This window comes from Leptodactylus fuscus, chromosome 6 (assembly GCF_031893055.1).
Source record: "Leptodactylus fuscus isolate aLepFus1 chromosome 6, aLepFus1.hap2, whole genome shotgun sequence".
Lineage (NCBI taxonomy): Eukaryota > Metazoa > Chordata > Amphibia > Anura > Leptodactylidae > Leptodactylus > Leptodactylus fuscus.
In genome coordinates, this window is record NC_134270.1 from 185676649 (window position 1) to 185699249 (window position 22601).

The following is a 22601-nucleotide window of genomic DNA, read 5'->3' on the forward strand; positions in this document are numbered from 1 at the left end:
TGACTCCGTGGCACCCCATTGGTGACTGTGACCCTCCAATACTGACCCCTGTGGTATCCCACTGGTGACAGTGACTCCTTCAATCCTGACTTTTGTGGCACCTCACTGGTGACCCCTCCAATACTGACCCTGTGGCACCCCACTGGTGACTGTGACCCTACAATACTGACCCCTGTGGCACCCCACTGATGTCGCACCCGGTATGATCCATTGCTCACATAGACTACTGACGTCGATGCACACTGTGTAATGCTTCAGTTTACATGTAGAGGCGCTGCATAGAAATGAAACACTTACTGACAGGTCTCCCCATAGACTACAGATAGGACTATGGGTGGATAAAAGGGGGGTCCACGATTTTGAGAAGACTCAGAACTGGTCAGTTCGGGGGTAAACCAAACATAATAGTCATACTCGCCTATCCACGACGCTCCATTGACCATTCCTGGTTCCTCTCCCTCTGTTCTGGGACTCACTGCAACAAAAGTGGAGAAGGTCACCTGACGGCTGGGGCCACTAAGGAACCAGTGATGACCACTGAATGGTCGAAACAGTCATGTGGGAGCCTCTCTGTTTTTGGTACGGCGGGTCCCAGCACCAGAGGGAAAGGGGACTAGAATAGGACAATGGAGCACCAGGGATAGGTATGAATTTATTACATCCACCCTAAGCGCCCCCGAGTTTGCTCTAACAATGTCTTCTGCTGTTCCTCAGGAGATTCTCCTTCACAAATGATATGTTTTTTTAGAAGAATGTACAGAAGCTACATTCATTACATTCAGCGACAGGTCTGGACTCACATCCTCCTCCTCCTCCTCCTCCATGGTTTGTGGTGCAGAAAAACAAGCAGTAAAGGTTTCCTCTAACATCTTCAAACAAGATGAGAAAGGTATGGGGAGGGGGTGTGCAAAGAGATGGAAACCAGATGCCAAGCACTGAGTAAGGGGTGGCAAGGGGCTGGAGCTGGGAGTAGACACGGCTCAGGGGATGGTCATTTCACATATAAAGCATCTTCCTTTCCTCCCCAGATGTTGTTAAGTGGTTTCCTAGAGCTGGTCCAAGACGGAAACATTCTGCTGACTTTCTAGGAAGCATCTTCTCTGGTAGACATGGCGGGACAACAGGTATGTATCAGCAGGGGGTGAGGCCAAGCCCCTCTGCTGTATCCCAGTACAGATGAATAGTTCCCATGGTGGAGACTTCTTCACCTTGACTACCTGCACTTGGCTTGTCTTATAGCAGGCTCCTTATTGTGTATCACCATGACTCAGGTTGTGGTGGAGCTTGTAACCCCGGGGGTCTGCCTGCTCCTGGGGTGGTCTCTACTTCTTCTCTTCAGTTTCCTCCAGACATTTCAAGCCCCCTCCCCTGCACTCAGCATGTTGATGGATGTTCATGTAATGGAGACCTCGGAGTGTAGGAAATAGATGGTGAACTCCAATGGGACAAGGCGGAGGAGAAACTGCACAAAGAAGGGGCCACAATGGTGAAGGAAGGAGCGCGGTCTTCTAAGAGGCTGCGATCGATGGAAAGTGAAGATTACAAGAAACCAGGAGGAAGATGTCCACTGGGGTGGGGGGTACACGGGAAAGACATAATGTGGTTACTTGTCTCCCCTCCCCTAGCAGTGATGACATTTACCACCCCCCAATATTACTATCACACTACGCATATAAATTGGGAAGTTTGGATTTACATTTTTTGCTGCGCCCACTGAAGATGGTTTTATTTTTTCAGATATATAAACCGATCAACTAATTTACATCCTGTACTATCCTCTAGAGCTGCGCTCACTATTCTGCTGGTACAGTCACTGTGTACATACATTACATTACTTATCCTGTATTATACCCCAGAGCTGCGCTCACTATTCTGCTGGTACAGTCACTGTGTACATACATTACATTACATATCCTGTATTATACTCCAGAGCTGCGCTCACTATTCTGCTGGTACAGGGACTGTGTACATACATTACATTACTTATCCTGTATTATACTCCGGAGCTGCGCTCACTATTCTGCTGGTACAGTCACTGTGTACATACATTACATTACTTATCCTGTATTATACTCCAGAGCTGCGCTCACTATTCTGCTGGTACAGTCACTGTGTACATACATTACATTACTTATCCTGTATTATACTCCAGAGCTGCGCTCACTATTCTGCTGGTACAGTCACTGTGTACATACATTACATTACTTATCCTGTATTATACTCCAGAGCTGCGCTCACTATTCTGCTGGTACAGTCGCTGTGTACATACATTACATTACGTATCCTGTATTATACTCCAGAGCTGCGCTCACTATTCTGCTGGTACAGTCGCTGTGTACATACATTACATTACGTATCCTGTATTATACTCCAGAGCTGCGCTCACTATTCTGCTGGTACAGTCGCTGTGTACATACATTACATTACTTATCCTGTATTATACTCCAGAGCTGAGCTCACTATTCTGCTGGTACAGTCGCTGTGTACATACATTACATTACTTATCCTGTATTATACTCCAGAGCTGCGCTCACTATTCTGCTGGTACAGTCGCTGTGTACATACATTACATTACTTATCCTGTATTATACTCCAGAGCTGCGCTCACTATTCTGCTGGTACAGTCGCTGTGTACATACATTACATTACTTATCCTGTATTATACTCCAGAGCTGCGCTCACTATTCTGCTGGTGCAGTCACTGAAAACATACATTACATTACGTATCCTGTATTATACTCCAGAGCTGCGCTCACTATTCTGCTGGTGCAGTCGCTGTGTACATACATTACATTACTTATCCTGTATTATACTCCAGAGCTGCGGTCACTATTCTGCTGGTACAGTCACTGTGTACATACATTACATTACTTATCCTGTATTATACTCCAGAGCTGCGGTCACTATTCTGCTGGTACAGTCACTGTGTACATACATTACATTACTTATCCTGTATTATACTCCAGAGCTGCGGTCACTATTCTGCTGGTACAGTCACTGTGTACATACATTACATTACTTATCCTGTATTATACTCCAGAGCTGCGCTCACTATTCTGCTGGTGCAGTCACTGTGTACATACATGACATTACTTATCCTGTATTATACCCCAGAGCTGCGCTCACTATTCTGCTGGTACAGTCGCTGTGTACATACATTACATTACTTATCCTGTATTATACTCCAGAGCTGCGCTCACTATTCTGCTGGTGCAGTCACTGAATACATACATTACATTACGTATCCTGTATTATACTCCAGAGCTGCGCTCACTATTCTGCTGGTGCAGTCACTGTGTACATACATTACATTACTTATCCTGTATTATACTCCAGAGCTGCGCTCACTATTCTGCTGGTGCAGTCACTGTGTACATACATTACATTACTTATCCTGTATTATACTCCAGAGCTGCGCTCACTATTCTGCTGGTGCAGTCGCTGTGTACATACATTACATTACTTATCCTGTATTATACTCCAGAGCTGCGCTCACTATTCTGCTGGTGCAGTCACTGAGTACATACATTACATTACGTATCCTGTATTATACTCCAGAGCTGCGCTCACTATTCTGCTGGTGCAGTCGCTGTGTACATACATTACATTACTTATCCTGTATTATACTCCAGAGCTGCGCTCACTATTCTGCTGGTGCAGTCACTGTGTACATACATTACATTACTTATCCTGTATTATACTCCAGAGCTGCGCTCACTATTCTGCTGGTGCAGTCACTGTGTACATACATTACATTACTTATCCTGTATTATACTCCAGAGCTGCGCTCACTATTCTGCTGGTGCAGTCACTGTGTACATACATTACATTACTTATCCTGTATTATACTCCAGAGCTGCGTTCACTATTCTGCTGGTACAGTCACTGTGTACATACATTACATTACTTATCCTGTATTATACTCCAGAGCTGCGGTCACTATTCTGCTGGTACAGTCACTGTGTACATACATTACATTACTTATCCTGTATTATACTCCAGAGCTGCGCTCACTATTCTGCTGGTGCAGTCACTGAAAACATACATTACATTACGTATCCTGTATTATACTCCAGAGCTGCGCTCACTATTCTGCTGGTGCAGTCGCTGTGTACATACATTACATTACTTATCCTGTATTATACTCCAGAGCTGCGGTCACTATTCTGCTGGTACAGTCACTGTGTACATACATTACATTACTTATCCTGTATTATACTCCAGAGCTGCGGTCACTATTCTGCTGGTACAGTCACTGTGTACATACATTACATTACTTATCCTGTATTATACTCCAGAGCTGCGCTCACTATTCTGCTGGTACAGTCACTGTGTACATACATTACATTACTTATCCTGTATTATACTCCAGAGCTGCGCTCACTATTCTGCTGGTACAGTCACTGTGTACATACATTACTTATCCTGTATTATACTCCAGAGCTGCGCTCACTATTCTGCTGGTACAGTCACTGTATACATACATTATATTACTTATCCTGTATTATACTCCAGAGCTGCGCTCACTATTCTGCTGGTACAGTCACTGTGTACATACATTACATTACTTATCCTGTATTATACTCCAGAGCTGCGCTCACTATTCTGCTGGTACAGTCACTGTGTACATACATTACATTACTTATCCTGTATTATACTCCAGAGCTGCGCTCACTATTCTGCTGGTACAGTCACTGTGTACATACATTACATTACTTATCCTGTATTATACTCCAGAGCTGCGCTCACTATTCTGCTGGTACAGTCACTGTGTACATACATTACATTACTTATCCTGTATTATACTCCAGAGCTGCGCTCACTATTCTGCTGGTACAGTCACTGTGTACATACATTACATTACTTATCCTGTATTATACTCCAGAGCTGCGCTCACTATTCTGCTGGTACATTCACTGTGTACATACATTACATTACTTATCCTGTATTATACTCCAGAGCTGCGCTCACTATTCTGCTGGTGCAGTCGCTGTGTACATACATTACATTACTTATCCTGTATTATACTCCAGAGCTGCGCTCACTATTCTGCTGGTGCAGTCACTGAGTACATACATTACATTACGTATCCTGTATTATACTCCAGAGCTGCGCTCACTATTCTGCTGGTGCAGTCGCTGTGTACATACATTACATTACTTATCCTGTATTATACTCCAGAGCTGCGGTCACTATTCTGCTGGTACAGTCACTGTGTACATACATTACATTACTTATCCTGTATTATACTCCAGAGCTGCGCTCACTATTCTGCTGGTGCAGTCACTGTGTACATACATGACATTACTTATCCTGTATTATACCCCAGAGCTGCGCTCACTATTCTGCTGGTACAGTCACTGTGTACATACATTACATTACTTATCCTGTATTATACTCCAGAGCTGCGCTCACTATTCTGCTGGTGCAGTCGCTGTGTACATACATTACATTACTTATCCTGTATTATACTCCAGAGCTGCGCTCACTATTCTGCTGGTGCAGTCACTGAATACATACATTACATTACGTATCCTGTATTATACTCCAGAGCTGCGCTCACTATTCTGCTGGTGCAGTCACTGTGTACATACATTACATTACTTATCCTGTATTATACTCCAGAGCTGCGCTCACTATTCTGCTGGTACAGTCACTGTGTACATACATTACATTACTTATCCTGTATTATACTCCAGAGCTGCGCTCACTATTCTGCTGGTGCAGTCACTGTGTACATACATGACATTACTTATCCTGTATTATACCCCAGAGCTGCGCTCACTATTCTGCTGGTACAGTCACTGTGTACATACATTACATTACTTATCCTGTATTATACTCCAGAGCTGCGCTCACTATTCTGCTGGTGCAGTCGCTGTGTACATACATTACATTACTTATCCTGTATTATACTCCAGAGCTGCGCTCACTATTCTGCTGGTGCAGTCACTGAATACATACATTACATTACGTATCCTGTATTATACTCCAGAGCTGCGCTCACTATTCTGCTGGTACAGTCACTGTGTACATACATTACATTACTTATCCTGTATTATACTCCAGAGCTGCGCTCACTATTCTGCTGGTGCAGTCACTGTGTACATACATTACATTACTTATCCTGTATTATACTCCAGAGCTGCGCTCACTATTCTGCTGGTACAGTCACTGTGTACATACATTACATTACTTATCCTGTATTATACTCCAGAGCTGCGCTCACTATTCTGCTGGTACAGTCACTGTGTACATACATTACATTACTTATCCTGTATTATACTCCAGAGCTGCGCTCACTATTCTGCTGGTACAGTCACTGTGTACATACATTACATTACTTATCCTGTATTATACTCCAGAGCTGCGCTCACTATTCTGCTGGTACAGTCACTGTGTACATACATTACATTACTTATCCTGTATTATACTCCAGAGCTGCGCTCACTATTCTGCTGGTACAGTCACTGTGTACATACATTACATTACTTATCCTGTATTATACTCCAGAGCTGCGCTCACTATTCTGCTGGTACATTCACTGTGTACATACATTACATTACTTATCCTGTATTATACTCCAGAGCTGCGCTCACTATTCTGCTGGTGCAGTCGCTGTGTACATACATTACATTACTTATCCTGTATTATACTCCAGAGCTGCGCTCACTATTCTGCTGGTGCAGTCACTGAGTACATACATTACATTACGTATCCTGTATTATACTCCAGAGCTGCGCTCACTATTCTGCTGGTGCAGTCGCTGTGTACATACATTACATTACTTATCCTGTATTATACTCCAGAGCTGCGGTCACTATTCTGCTGATACAGTCACTGTGTACATACATTACATTACTTATCCTGTATTATACTCCAGAGCTGCGCTCACTATTCTGCTGGTGCAGTCACTGTGTACATACATGACATTACTTATCCTGTATTATACCCCAGAGCTGCGCTCACTATTCTGCTGGTACAGTCACTGTGTACATACATTACATTACTTATCCTGTATTATACTCCAGAGCTGCGCTCACTATTCTGCTGGTGCAGTCACTGTGTACATACATTACATTACTTATCCTGTATTATACTCCAGAGCTGCGCTCACTATTCTGCTGGTGCAGTCGCTGTGTACATACATTACATTACTTATCCTGTATTATACTCCAGAGCTGCGCTCACTATTCTGCTGGTGCAGTCACTGTGTACATACATTACATTACTTATCCTGTATTATACTCCAGAGCTTCGCTCACTATTCTGCTGGTACAGTCACTGTGTACATACATTACATTACTTATCCTGTATTATACTCCAGAGCTGCGCTCACTATTCTGCTGGTACAGTCACTGTGTACATACATTACATTACTTATCCTGTATTATACTCCAGAGCTGCGCTCACTATTCTGCTGGTGCAGTCAATGAGTACATACATTACATTACGTATCCTGTATTATACTCCAGAGCTGCACTCACTATTCTGCTGGTGCAGTCGCTGTGTACATACATTACATTACTTATCCTGTATTATACTCCAGAGCTGCGGTCACTATTCTGCTGGTACAGTCACTGTGTACATACATTACATTACTTATCCTGTATTATACTCCAGAGCTGCGCTCACTATTCTGCTGGTACAGTCACTGTGTACATACATTACTTATCCTGTATTATACTCCAGAGCTGCGCTCACTATTCTGCTGGTACAGTCACTGTGTACATACATTACATTACTTATCCTGTATTATACTCCAGAGCTGCACTCACTATTCTGCTGGTACAGTCACTGTGTACATACATTACATTACTTATCCTGTATTATACTCCAGAGCTGCGCTCACTATTCTGCTGGTGCAGTCAATGTGTACATACATGACATTACTTATCCTGTATTATACCCCAGAGCTGCGCTCACTATTCTGCTGGTACAGTCACTGTGTACATACATTACATTACTTATCCTGTATTATACTCCAGAGCTGCGCTCACTATTCTGCTGGTGCAGTCGCTGTGTACATACATTACATTACTTATCCTGTAATATACTCCAGAGCTGCGCTCACTATTCTGCTGGTGCAGTCACTGAATACATACATTACATTACGTATCCTGTATTATACTCCAGAGCTGCGCTCACTATTCTGCTGGTGCAGTCGCTGTGTACATACATTACATTACTTATCCTGTATTATACTCCAGAGCTGCGCTCACTATTCTGCTGGTGCAGTCGCTGTGTACATACATTACATTACTTATCCTGTATTATACTCCAGAGCTGCGCTCACTATTCTGCTGGTACAGTCACTGTGTACATACATTACATTACTTATCCTGTATTACACTCCAGAGCTGCGCTCACTATTCTGCTGGTACAGTCACTGTGTACATACATTACATTACTTATCCTGTATTATACTCCAGAGCTGCGGTCACTATTCTGCTGGTGCAGTCACTGAGTACATACATTACATTACTTATCCTGTATTATACTCCAGAGCTGCGCTCACTATTCTGCTGGTGCAGTCACTGTGTACATACATTACATTACTTATCCTGTATTATACTCCAGAGCTGCGCTCACTATTCTGCTGGTGCAGTCACTGTGTACATACATTACATTACTTATCCTGTATTATACTCCAGAGCTGCGCTCACTATTCGGCTGGTGCAGTCACTGAGTACATACATTACATTACTTATCCTGTATTATACTCCAGAGCTGCGCTCACTATTCTGCTGGTGCAGTCACTGAGTACATACATTACATTACTTATCCTGTATTATACTCCAGAGCTGCGCTCACTATTCTGCTGGTGCAGTCACTGAGTACATACATTACATTACTTATCCTGTATTATACTCCAGAGCTGCGGTCACTATTCTGCTGGTACAGTCACTGTGTACATACATTACATTACTTATCCTGTATTATACTCCAGAGCTGCGCTCACTATTCTGCTGGTGCAGTCACTGAGTACATACATTACATTACGTATCCTGTATTATACTCCAGAGCTGCGCTCACTATTCTGCTGGTGCAGTCACTGAGTACATACATTACATTACTTATCCTGTATTATACTCCAGAGCTGCGGTCACTATTCTGCTGGTACAGTCACTGTGTACATACATTACATTACTTATCCTGTATTATACTCCAGAGCTGCGCTCACTATTCTGCTGGTGCAGTCGCTGTGTACATACATTACATTACTTATCCTGTATTATACTCCAGAGCTGCGGTCACTATTCTGCTGGTGCAGTCACTGTGTACATACATTACATTACTTATCCTGTATTATACCCCAGAGCTGCGGTCACTATTCTGCTGGTACAGTCACTGTGTACATACATTACATTACTTATCCTGTATTATACTCCAGAGCTGCGCTCACTATTCTGCTGGTGCAGTCACTGTGTACATACATTACATTACATATCCTGTATTATACCCCAGAGCTGCGCTCACTATTCTGCTGGTGCAGTCACTGTGTACATACATTACATTACATATCCTGTATTATACTCCAGATCTGTGCTCACTATTCTGCTGGTACAGTCTCTGTGTACATACATTACTTATCCTGTATTATACCCCAGAGCTGCGCTCACTATTCTGCTGGTGCAGTCACTGTGTACATACATTACATTACATATCCTGTATTATACCCCAGAGCTGCGCTCACTATTCTGCTGGTACAGTCACTGTGTACATACATTACATTACTTATCCTGTATTATACTCCAGAGCTGCGCTCACTATTCTGCTGGTACAGTCACTGTGTACATACATTACATTACTTATCCTGTATTATACTCCAGAGCTGCGCTCACTATTCTGCTGGTACAGTCACTGTGTACATACATTACATTACTTATCCTGTATTATACTCCAGAGCTGCGCTCACTATTCTGCTGGTGCAGTCACTGTGTACATACATTACATTACTGATCCTGTATTATACTCCAGAGCTGCGCTCACTATTCTGCTGGTGCAGTCACTGTGTACATACATTACATTACGTATCCTGTATTATACCCCAGAGCTGCGCTCACTATTCTGCTGGTACAGTCACTGTGTACATACATTACATTACTTATCCTGTATTATACTCCAGAGCTGCGCTCACTATTCTGCTGGTACAGTCACTGTGTACATACATTACATTACTTATCCTGTATTATACTCCAGAGCTGCGCTCACTATTCTGCTGGTACAGTCACTGTGTACATACATTACATTACTTATCCTGTATTATACTCCAGAGCTGCGCTCACTATTCTGCTGGTACAGTCACTGTGTACATACATTACATTACTTATCCTGTATTATACTCCAGAGCTGCGCTCACTATTCTGCTGGTACAGTCACTGTGTACATACATTACATTACTTATCCTGTATTATACTCCAGAGCTGCGCTCACTATTCTGCTGGTGCAGTCACTGTGTACATACATTACATTACTTATCCTGTATTATACTCCAGAGCTGCGCTCACTATTCTGCTGGTACAGTCACTGTGTACATACATTACATTACTTATCCTGTATTATACTCCAGAGCTGCGCTCACTATTCTGCTGGTACAGTCACTGTGTACATACATTACATTACTTATCCTGTATTATACTCCAGAGCTGCGCTCACTATTCTGCTGGTACAGTCACTGTGTACATACATTACATTACTTATCCTGTATTATACTCCAGAGCTGCGCTCACTATTCTGCTGGTGCAGTCACTGTGTACATACATTACATTACTTATCCTGTATTATACTCCAGAGCTGCGCTCACTATTCTGCTGGTGCAGTCACTGTGTACATACATTACATTACGTATCCTGTATTATACCCCAGAGCTGCGCTCACTATTCTGCTGGTACAGTCACTGTGTACATACATTACATTACTTATCCTGTATTATACTCCAGAGCTGCGCTCACTATTCTGCTGGTACAGTCACTGTGTACATACATTACATTACTTATCCTGTATTATACTCCAGAGCTGCGCTCACTATTCTGCTGGTACAGTCACTGTGTACATACATTACATTACTTATCCTGTATTATACTCCAGAGCTGCGCTCACTATTCTGCTGGTACAGTCACTGTGTACATATATTACATTACTTATCCTGTATTATACTCCAGAGCTGCGCTCACTATTCTGCTGGTGCAGTCACTGTGTACATACATTACATTACTGATCCTGTATTATACTCCAGAGCTGCGCTCACTATTCTGCTGGTACAGTCATTGTGTACATACATTACATTACTTATCCTGTATTATACTCCAGAGCTGCGCTCACTATTCTGCTGGTGCAGTCACTGTGTACATACATTACATTACGTATCCTGTATTATACCCCAGAGCTGCGCTCACTATTCTGCTGGTACAGTCACTGTGTACATACATTACATTACTTATCCTGTATTATACTCCAGAGCTGCGCTCACTATTCTGCTGGTACAGTCGCTGTGTACATACATTACATTACTTATCCTGTATTATACTCCAGAGCTGCGCTCACTATTCTGCTGGTACAGTCACTGTGTACATACATTACATTACGTATCCGGTATTATACTCCAGAGCTGCGCTCACTATTCTGCTGGTGCAGTCACTGTGTACATACATTACATTACTTATCCTGTATTATACTCCAGAGCTGCGCTCACTATTCTGCTGGTACAGGCACTGTGTACATACATTACATTACTTATCCTGTATTATACTCCAGAGCTGCGCTCACTATTCTGCTGGTACAGTCACTGTGTACATACATTATATTACTTATCCTGTATTATACTCCAGAGCTGCGCTCACTATTCTGCTGGTACAGTCACTGTGTACATACATTACATTACGTATCCTGTATTATACCCCAGAGCTGCGCTCACTATTCTGCTGGTGCAGTCACTGTATTGATCCTGAAATGACTGCACAGCCTTTGGTGTATAGGGGACTTTCCAAAATATAAATAACCATATCTAGCTCTGTGCAGAAATTAATGAAACAAGAATGCAGAAAGATTTCAGCTCTGAAGCTTGCACAAATGCTAATACACCACATCACACACAGTATGCAATCTCCGGTATCCGGTGCTGTGACTTCCCCTCTATAGGTTTGCGCTGTACTTGGTGCAGTGACTTATCCATTACACCACTGGTTCTCAGCCCTTTCAGTGAAGCCCCCCCCCCCCCCCCCCCCCAGTGAGAGAAGGTCCCGACCGAGGACCCCTGAAGGAGCCACAATGTATAAATGGTAATAAAATAAGGCGGGGCCAAATGAGTTTGTCCGTGTAAGATAGTTACTGACAGGAAGCAGCTGGAGGTTACAAGTAGTGGTGTAAGAGCAGGGGGTGATACCTGCCACAGACCGCACGCTTATAGAACATACTGACCTATCCTATCCTACTACTATTATATATGGGACAGTATATATATATATCCTATCCTACTACTCTTATAGCTCCACTTGAGGAGAACTCAGTTGATTTCTGGCTCCTTCATGGCTGGCGTTGTCTAAGAATTTTTCAACAAATTAGATTTTCTTTTTCACGCCATGTTTAATATCAGCAAACTGCCAATGTGGAGTAAAGGGGTTTTCCCCTCCAGTGTGTCAGCACTGCCTGGAGCAGATCAGATAATATGCAGATGCTTGTACACAATGCACTGAGGGTTAGCTGAGTGTTACATAGAGAGATAACAGACCTGGGACCTGAGATAAGCGGCTGCAGGAGCAGCGTAATATAGTATGTGACCATAAATCCAGAACAGTAGTGAAGCCATGTCATTTACCAGGATACAAAGTAGCCAATGTGTTACTGCAGGTTACAGAGTATCTATGGGACATGTAATATAGTATGTGACCATAAATCCAGAACAGTAGTGAAGCCATGTCATTTGCCAGGATACAAAGTAGCCGATGTGTTACTCCAGGTTACAGAGTATCTATGGGACATGTAATATAGTATGTGACCATAAATCCAGAACAGTAGTGAAGCCATGTCATTTACCAGGATACAAAGTAGCCGATGTGTTACTGCAGATTACAGAGTATCTATGGGACATGTAATATAGTATGTGACCATAAATCCAGAACAGTAGTGAAGCCATGTCATTTACCAGGATACAAAGTAGCCAATGTGTTACTGCAGGTTACAGAGTATCTATGGGACATGTAATATAGTATGTGACCATAAATCCAGAACAGTAGTGAAGCCATGTCATTTACCGGGATACAAAGTAGCCGATGTGTTACTCCAGGTTACAGAGTATCTATGGGACATGTAATATAGTATGTGACCATAAATCCAGAACAGTAGTGAAGCCATGTCATTTACCAGGATACAAAGTAGCCGATGTGTTACTGCAGATTACAGAGTATCTATGGGGCAAATCTCATCCAAATCTGGTCAGTGGTTTTTGCCTAATTGAATAACAAACATCCAAACTGTCACATGTATAATATTAGTAGGATAGGATATATATATATATATATATATATACACACAGTATATATATATATACTGTCACATGTATAATAGTAGTAGGATAGGATATATATATATATATATATATATATATATACTGTCACATGTATAATATTAGTAGGATAGGATATATATATATATATATATATATATATATATATATATATATATATATACACATACACACAGTATATATATATATACTGTCACATGTATAATAGTAGTAGGATAGGATATATATATATATATATATATATATACTGTCACATGTATAATATTAGTAGGATATAGACTGATAGAACATATAGACTATATAGAGAGAGATTCCTGTATCATTTACATATCAGTAACATTGTCATAACATATAACGGCCCCTTACAGATGTGTGCTATATGGTAGTCTATAGGTCAGGACAATAAACTGATAGACAGCACTCTTCTGTAGTCTTCTCCATACACAGCTGGCACATAGGCCGCACTCTTCTGTAGTCTTCTCCATCCAGACCATAGGCCGCACTCTTCTGTAGTGTCCTCCATCCAGACCATAGGCCGCACTCTTCTGTAGTCTTCTCCATCCAGACCATAGGCCGCACTCTTCTGTAGTCTTCTCCATACACAGCTGGCACATAGGCCGCACTCTTCTGTAGTCTTCTCCATCCAGACCATAGGCCGCACTCTTCTGTAGTCTTCTCCATCCAGACCATAGGCCGCACTCTTCTGTAGTTTTCTCCATACACAGCTGGCACATAGGCCGCACTCTTCTGTAGTCTTCTCCATACACAGCTGGCACATAGGCCACACTCTTCTGTAGTCTTCTCCATACACAGCTGGCACATAGGCCGCACTCTCCTGTAGTCTTCTCCATACACAGCTGGCACATAGGCCGCACTCTTCTGTAGTTTTCTCCATACACAGCTGGCACATAGGCCGCACTCTTCTGTAGTCTTCTCCATACACAGCTGGCATATAGGCCACACTCTTCTGTAGTCTTCTCCATTCACAGCTGGCACATAGGCTGCACTCTTCTGTAGTCTTCTCCATACACAGCTGGCACATAGGCTGCACTCTTCTGTAGTTTTCTCCATACACAGCTGGCACATAGGCCGCACTCTTCTGTAGTTTTCTCCATACACAGCTGGCACATAGGCCGCACTCTTCTGTAGTCTTCTCCATACACAGCTGGCATATAGGCCACACTCTTCTGTAGTCTTCTCCATTCACAGCTGGCATATAGGCCGCACTCTTCTGTAGTCTTCTCCATTCACAGCTGGCACATAGGCTGCACTCTTCTGTAGTCTTCTCCATACACAGCTGGCACATAGGCTGCACTCTTCTGTAGTCTTCTCCATACACAGCTGGCACATAGGCTGCACTCTTCTGTAGTCTTCTCCATACACAGCTGGCACATAGGCTGCACTCTTCTGTAGTCTTCTCCATACACAGCTGGCACATAGGCCACACTCTTCTGTAGTCTTCTCCATTCACAGCTGGCACATAGGCTGCACTCTTCTGTAGTCTTCTCCATACACAGCTGGCACATAGGCTGCACTCTTCTGTAGTCTTCTCCATACACAGCTGGCACATAGGTTGCACTCTTCTGTAGTCTTCTCCATACACAGCTGGCACATAGGCTGCACTCTTCTGTAGTCTTCTCCATCCAGACCTTAGGCCGCACTCTTCTGTAGTCTTCTCCATTCACAGCTGGCACATAGGCCACACTCTTCTGTAATCTTCTCCATCCAAACCATAGGCTGCACTCTTCTGTAGTCTTCTCCACACACATAGGTTGCACTCTTCTGTAGTCTTCTCCATCCAGACCATAGGCCGCACTCTTCTGTAGTCTTCTCCATCCAGACCATAGGCCGCACTCTTCTGTAGTCTTCTCCATCCAGACCATAGGCCGCACTCTTCTGTAGTCTTCTCCATCCAGACCATAGGCCGCACTCTTCTGTAGTCTTCTCCATCCAGACCACAGGCTGCACTCTTCTGTAGTCTTCTCCATCCAGACCATTGGCCGCACTCTTCTGTAGTCTTCTCCATCCAGACCATAGGCCGCACTCTACTGTAGTCTTCTCCATCCAGACCATAGGCCGCACTCTTCTGTAGTCTTCTCCATACACACCGGACACATAGGCCGCACTCTTCTGTAGTCTCCTCCATCCAGACCATAGGCCGCACTCTTCTGTAGTGTCCTCCATCCAGACCATAGGCCGCACTCTTCTGTAGTCTTCTCCATCCAGACCATAGGCCGCACTCTTCTCTAGTCTTCTCCATCCAGACAATAGGCCGCACTCTTCTATAGTCTCCTCCATCCAGACCATAGGCCGCACTCTTCTGTAGTCTTCTCCATCCAGACCATAGGCCGCACTCTTCTGTAGTCTTCTCCATCCAGACCATAGGCCGCACTCTTCTGTAGTCTTCTCCATCCAGACCATAGGCCGCACTCTTCTCTAGTTTTCTCCATCCAGACCATAGGCCGCACTCTTCTGTAGTCTTCTCCATCCAGACCATAGGCCGCACTCTTCTGTAGTCTTCTCCATCCAGACCATAGGCCGCACTCTTCTGTAGTCTTCTCCATTCACAGCTGGCACATAGGTTGCACTCTTCTGTAGTCTTCTCCATACACAGCTGGCACATAGGCTGCACTCTTCTGTAGTCTTCTCCATCCAGACCATAGGCCGCACTCTTCTCTAGTCTTCTCCATCCAGACCTTAGGCCGCACTCTTCTGTAGTCTTCTCCATCCAGACCATAGGCCGCACTCTTCTCTAGTCTTCTCCATCCAGACCATAGGCCGCACTCTTCTCTAGTCTTCTCCATCCAGACCATAGGCCGCACTCTTCTGTAGTCTTCTCCATCCAGACCTTAGGCCGCACTCTTCTCTAGTCTTCTCCATCCAGACCTTAGGCCGCACTCTTCTGTAGTCTTCTCCATCCAGACCATAGGCCGCACTCTTCTGTAGTCTTCTCCATCCAGACCATAGGCCGCACTCTTCTATAGTCTTCTCCATCCAGACCATAGGCCGCACTCTTCTATAGTCTTCTCCATCCAGACCTTAGGCCGCACTCTTCTGTAGTCTTCTCCATCCAGACCATAGGCCGCACTCTTCTGTAGTCTTCTCCATCCAGACCATAGGCCGCACTCTTCTATAGTCTTCTCCATCCAGACCATAGGCCGCACTCTTCTATAGTCTTCTCCATCCAGACCATAGGCACCAGTTGTGCAGAGATTTAGAAGTGGACGGGTCCTGTCTCTGTTTTTGGACATGCATGAAGGGCTCAGCAGCATTAAGGGGATCTTCTCAGGTGTTTTTTTTGCCATGATCTGGCCCCATCATGTGCAGGATGAAGTACTTTCCTTCCATTGCTGCCTGTCTGTAATCTTCTCCCTGGTGTCATGAGGGAGATTCAGTCACGAAGGACTAATATTAGGGCACCCACCAGAGCTGAAACCAGGTGCTGCCTGTCCCTGCCAGATGACAGACTCACAAGTGCTGCTCCCAATAAACACGGCTCTGCTACATCTGTATTGACCTGTGAGAGCCATCCTCCAGTCAGACAAGCAGTGGGGTGTGAGGATGGACATTGTGAGCAGTCTGGACACCGTATTTCAGATATCTGAGAAGCTTGTGGAGATTCCTCCATGGTCTCCTATAATTACCACTAATTACAGATAATTGGGAGACCTTCCTGCAGCCCCCTCCTGTTATTCCTGACTAATCCCCTCACCCGCAGACCTAGACACACAGCAGGGATAACACAGCACTGCCCTACCCGCTGTCTCCAGGGAATGCTGGGGGTTGTAGTCACAGGTTAGGGACCCCTGCTATGGCTGCTGGTAGGGCCGCTCTGTCGGATATACTGAGCACACTAATCTTTATGTTGCAGATGTCAATGACTTACCCGGTGACGGCGCAGCCTCAGGTGGTGACGGTATTCACCAACTCCAACCCTATTAACAGTCAGTGGAGCTCGGATGTCATGGACTGCTGCCAGGATATGGGAATCTGTACGTATGAGCGTCCCGATCGCCGACAACCTGCAGCACAACAAAAAGATTCATCTGACACCCATCACATTATAGCCATCGCAAGACACTCATCATGTGACACCCATCACATGGACCCACCATGTTACACCCATCACATTATAGCCATCGCAAGACACTCATCATGTGACACCCATCACATGGACCCACCATGTTACACCCATCACATTATAGCCATCGCAAGACACTCATCATATCACACCCATCACATTATAGCCATTGCTTGACCTCCATCATATGACCCCCATCATGTGACCTCCAGCATGTGACCCCCATCACATGGACACACCACGTGACACATAGACGTCCCTGGCCCCAGAGCCTTACAGAACGTGCTCAGATCAGGGGTAGAGCGAATATGGGCTACAACTCCCCACGCAGCAGGAGAGGACAAGGGGCCGCATTGTGCAGTACACCAGGGGGCAAAAACCCATCTGCGGCTGGGCCAAGAGGGAAGTAGCTGTATACAGTATATCCTCATATACGTGCTCAGAGATCCAGCACGTATCATACACGCGGTACAGAAAACCCAAACCTCACCACAAGGACTGAAAAAGGGACAAAACGTGCACAGCGGAAATTATAAGACCCACCTAATGTCCCAACCATCCCCATCCATGTCTCTTTGTGCCCTGATTTGGTATAAACCCTCATTATAATGCCCCTACAACTGCCCTCACAGTATAATGCCCCCTCCAACTGTCCCTACAGTATAATATTCACTTCAGTGGTCTCCACAGTATAATGCCCCCTCCAGTGGTCCCCACAGTATAATGTCACCCTCTTGTGGTCTCCACAGTATAATGTCCCCCTCCAGTGGTCTCCACAGTATAATGTCACCCTACAGTGGTCTCCACAGTATAATGTCCCCCCCTCCAGTGGTCTCCACAGTAGAATGTCCCTCTCCAGTGGTCCCCACAGTATAATGCCCCCCTTCAGTGGTCTCCACAGTATAATGTCACCCTACAGTGGTCTCCATAGTATATTGTCACCCTCCAGTAGTTTCCACAGTATAATGTCACCCTCCAGTAGTCTCCACAGTATAATGTCCCCCTCCAGTGGTCTCCACAGTATAATGTCACCAAATAGTCGAATGGTGAGGGAGCGAGTGCCCATATCAGGCAGACCACACATGAATTAAACCTTATCTGACAGCCCCCCCTTTACTGCCCCCATGACTAATTGCTTTGGTTAAGGCAAGGTCAGATAGTTTTCATGTAGAATGGTCAGGAAAACTACTGAAATATAAATCTCCGACAATGTGCTGGCCCTTACACTACAACAACCCTCATCCTCCTCAGCTCGAACAGGCAGTGTCCAGTGTTATTCATTCCCTCACCCTCCTCAGCTCAGACAGGCAGTGTCCAGTGTTATTCATTCCCTCACCCTCCTCAGCTCAGACAGGCAGTGTCCAGTGTTATTCAGTCCCTCACCCTCCTCAGCTCGGACAGGCAGTGTCCAGTGTTATTCAGTCCCTCACCCTCCTCAGCTCGGACAGGCAGTGTCCAGTGTTATTCATTTCCTCACCCTCCTCAGCTCGGACAGGCAGTGTCCAGTGTTATTCAGACCATGATCTTTTGTCTCCTCCAGGTCTATGTGGAACATTTTTCCCGCTCTGCTTGGCCTGCAGAGTGGCTTCAGATTTTGGAGAGTGCTGCTGCCTGCCAGTGGTAGGGGGTGCTATGCTCGCCATACGTACCGGCCTAAGAGAACGACATCATATCCCGGTGAGTATTACGGTTAGGTTTCTATCTCTTCCACATAGTATCTGCAATAGAGCTCTGATGACATGGTACAGTACCAGGTTTGGCGGTATATTCGGGAGAGGTCCGGTCCAATGACGTCTGTTCACACTGGTTTACAGACTTCAGATAGAAGAGGCTTCTCCTGACAACCCTTCCACACAAGACATACTTGTTCTATGTAACACACTGAGGGATGTGGAGTCTGAGATGGAACTCTTGGATTTTTCACCATTTTTCTGAGCATTGCACAATCTTTCCTTGGGGGTGAATTCTCTGAGACCTCCACTCCTGGGAAGATTGTCCCTGTCTTGAGTGTCTTCCACTTGTGAATAATCTTTCCTCTTTGTCGAAAGATGGATATCGGATTGTTTGGAATCTCCTTATACCCCTCCACAGATGGATGGATGACAACAATGGCTTCTCTAAGATCATTGCTGATGTCTTTCCTCCATTGTGTGAACACTCTCCTGACTGCTCAAGACCAGTAAACTGCCAAACCTCCTGCTATATAAGGCTGGAGACACTTTTGCTTACCCTCTTAATTCTTATGGATGTAGTAAGGGTGCACTTAATTTTTCACACCCATTTTTTGTGGGATCTGTTGTGAGATCTTCTTCATCTGAGGATGGATTTCCTGAATTATAATATCTGGTAAGGAGCAGATGAATATTATGTCAGAGCAGAGAATACACCGAGGGCGGGGGTCGGACATCTCGTGAGTGTACATGGCTATGGCCGAGATACATAATGGCAGTGTGCATGAGGTCTAAGTCCACAAGGTTATCGGAGAGTGACTGCGGTAGATTACAGGGTGATACATGGCGGTATTGCACGCTGCACAGTTGCTGAGGTAACCGCACAACCAGAGATAAGCGTGAGTGGGTCTGTATAGGATATGACACGTACATTCACCTATATACACAACGTGTGCTATGGCTGTCTCTAGTGTACTATACATGATGTTATGGTTGTCTCAGTGACTGTATCCACACTCCATGTCAGGCAGGAGGACGTAAGCACCATGTAGCACAGGTAACCCTGCTACTCCAATATCCCCGCGACTACCTGGTGACTGACATGAAGAGAACATAAGACATAAGGCCTGGGGCTCGGTGACCTCCTCTTCTGCGGTGTCACTGTTAGGACACCCCTGTCTTGTACTATGTCCTGGATGTTGCTCGGAGTTGTGTGGCTGCCGTTTGAACTCTGCACGTCGCACCGGAGAATTGTCAAATCTGCTGCAAATTAACCCTTTCTATAAACTTTCTGATTCCTCTTTGGCGCATGGCCTGGCTTCGGCCCAATAAGCGCATCACTAATACAGCTGCAAGTACGTTATAGGCACAGGGCAGGAGGGGGTTAATCTATCTGAACCCCCAATCCTGGATTTATATTAGACACAACCTATATATGATATGGAGATGATATCACCTCAGGCTATACTGCACCCAGCCCTAATATATATATCTACATAGATATATAGATATATTTATTATAACCGTTTGTGTCACCTAAGGTCCTATTCACATTTGTATTTGGGTTTCCGTTTGGGAGTCCACTACCTGGAAATCCACAAGGACCCTATAGATTATAATGGGGTCCGTGTGGTTTCCCAGGCAACAGCTTTTTAATTTGTATAGGTATCCATTCGGGGGAACCCCCAAGCGGACTCCCCAAACGGAAACCCCAACCCAGATGTGAACTGGGCCTCAGTCTGTCGTAACTGCTCTGACGTGTGTCTGTCTCTTTGAGTCCTGTTCACACTGATGTGTCCTTTCTCCTCTTGCAGGGCTCCATCTGCAGTGACTGTGTCCGTTCTCTTTGGGTCCTGTTCACATTGACGTGTCCTTTCTCTTCTTGCAGGGCTCCGTCTGCAGTGACTGTGTGTCTGTCTCTTTGAGTCCTGTTCACACTGATGTGTCCTTTCTCCTCTTGCAGGGCTCCGTCTGCAGTGACTGTGTGTGTCTCGTTGGGTCCTGTTCACACTGATGTGTCCTTTCTCCTCTTGCAGGGCTCCATCTGCAGTGACTGTGTTTGTCTGTCTCTTTAGGTCCTGTTAACACTGACGTTTCCTTTCTCCTCTTGCAGGGCTCCGTCTGCAGGGACTGTGTTTGTCTCGTTGGGTCCTGTTCACACTGACGTGTCCTTTCTCCTCTTGCAGGGCTCCGTCTGCAGTGACTGTGTGTGTCTGACATTCTGCGGCCCCTGCTCTCTATGTCAGATGGCTCGTGAGCAGAAGGCCAGAAAGGGACAGCACAACATGTAAGAGGCGTGGCTACTCAGAGGGGGTGGAGACTTCTGATCGGCCCGGATGGACTGGGGGCCTGCACCAGGGGGTCTAGATCAGCGGCTACCCTGTACAACTGATGTCGCTTATCTCTGGAGTCTGACCCAGACTACGGACCTCGATAAACCAAATATCCACGTTACCTCCCCCATAGGTCACATTTCATGTATTTCCCTTGTAGTTTAGGTGAAGTCTGTGCTGGCAGTTTACGCTGACACTGTATTGTCTTCATGTATATATGAGCTTGTTACTCATAGTAACCAATCAGAGCTCAGCATTCAATCTACCCTGTGCTGGCCCCTGATTGGCTGCGATGTGATCACATGACTTGCTTTACCCCCTTCCCCTGTATATATACCGCACAGTACCCGCCTGCATCTTATTACCTTCTCTATATCGTACATCAGTGTAATAAATGCTCACACATCTGCTTGGTCTCTTGTTTGCTGTTCACACTGCTCACACATAGCGCAGTACAGCAGACACACTGAGGCGGAGTTTGTACGGTGATCTGCTCACTGGGATGTCTATCCAAACACACGGCGGCGACGAGAAAGACGGAAGGAATGTGAAGATAAAAATAAATGTCTACAGATACTTCAGGAGTGCGGGGCCCCAAAAGCCACCACAGGAGCACTGAACAACATCATACAAGAAGTAACCCCCGAAAAATCACAAGATGGCGTTCACCATCCATGTTATGGATTTATGGTCACATACTATATTACACTGCTCCTGCAGCCGCTTATCTCAGGTCCCAGGTCTGTTATCTCTCTATGTAACACTCAGCTAACTCTCAGTCCATTGTGTACAAGCATCTGCATATTATCTGATCTGCTCCAGGCAGTGCTGACACACTGGAGGGGAAAACCCCTTTACTCCACATTGGCAGTTTGCTGATATTAAACATGGCGGGAAAAAGAAAATCCGTCGCAAACAACGAGATCTATGAAGGAGCCAGAAGTCACAGAGTTCTCCTCAAGCAGAGCTGACGGGGATCATCGGCGCCAACA

The 22601-nt window shown here is 45.0% G+C and overlaps 1 protein-coding gene across 1 annotated transcript; it reads left to right on the plus strand.

Annotated features, from left to right (window-relative positions):
* The first annotated feature begins 900 nt into the window (after window positions 1-900).
* Window positions 901-21739, plus strand: LOC142209919 (cornifelin homolog A-like). Its single transcript, XM_075278960.1, has 5 exons — window positions 901-939; window positions 1029-1124; window positions 17397-17517; window positions 19147-19283; window positions 21463-21739. Exons 2-5 carry the CDS (start codon window positions 1110-1112, stop codon window positions 21565-21567), a joined length of 378 nt encoding a protein of 125 aa, XP_075135061.1. The 5' UTR covers window positions 901-939; window positions 1029-1109; the 3' UTR covers window positions 21568-21739.
* The last annotated feature ends 862 nt before the right edge of the window (window positions 21740-22601 follow it).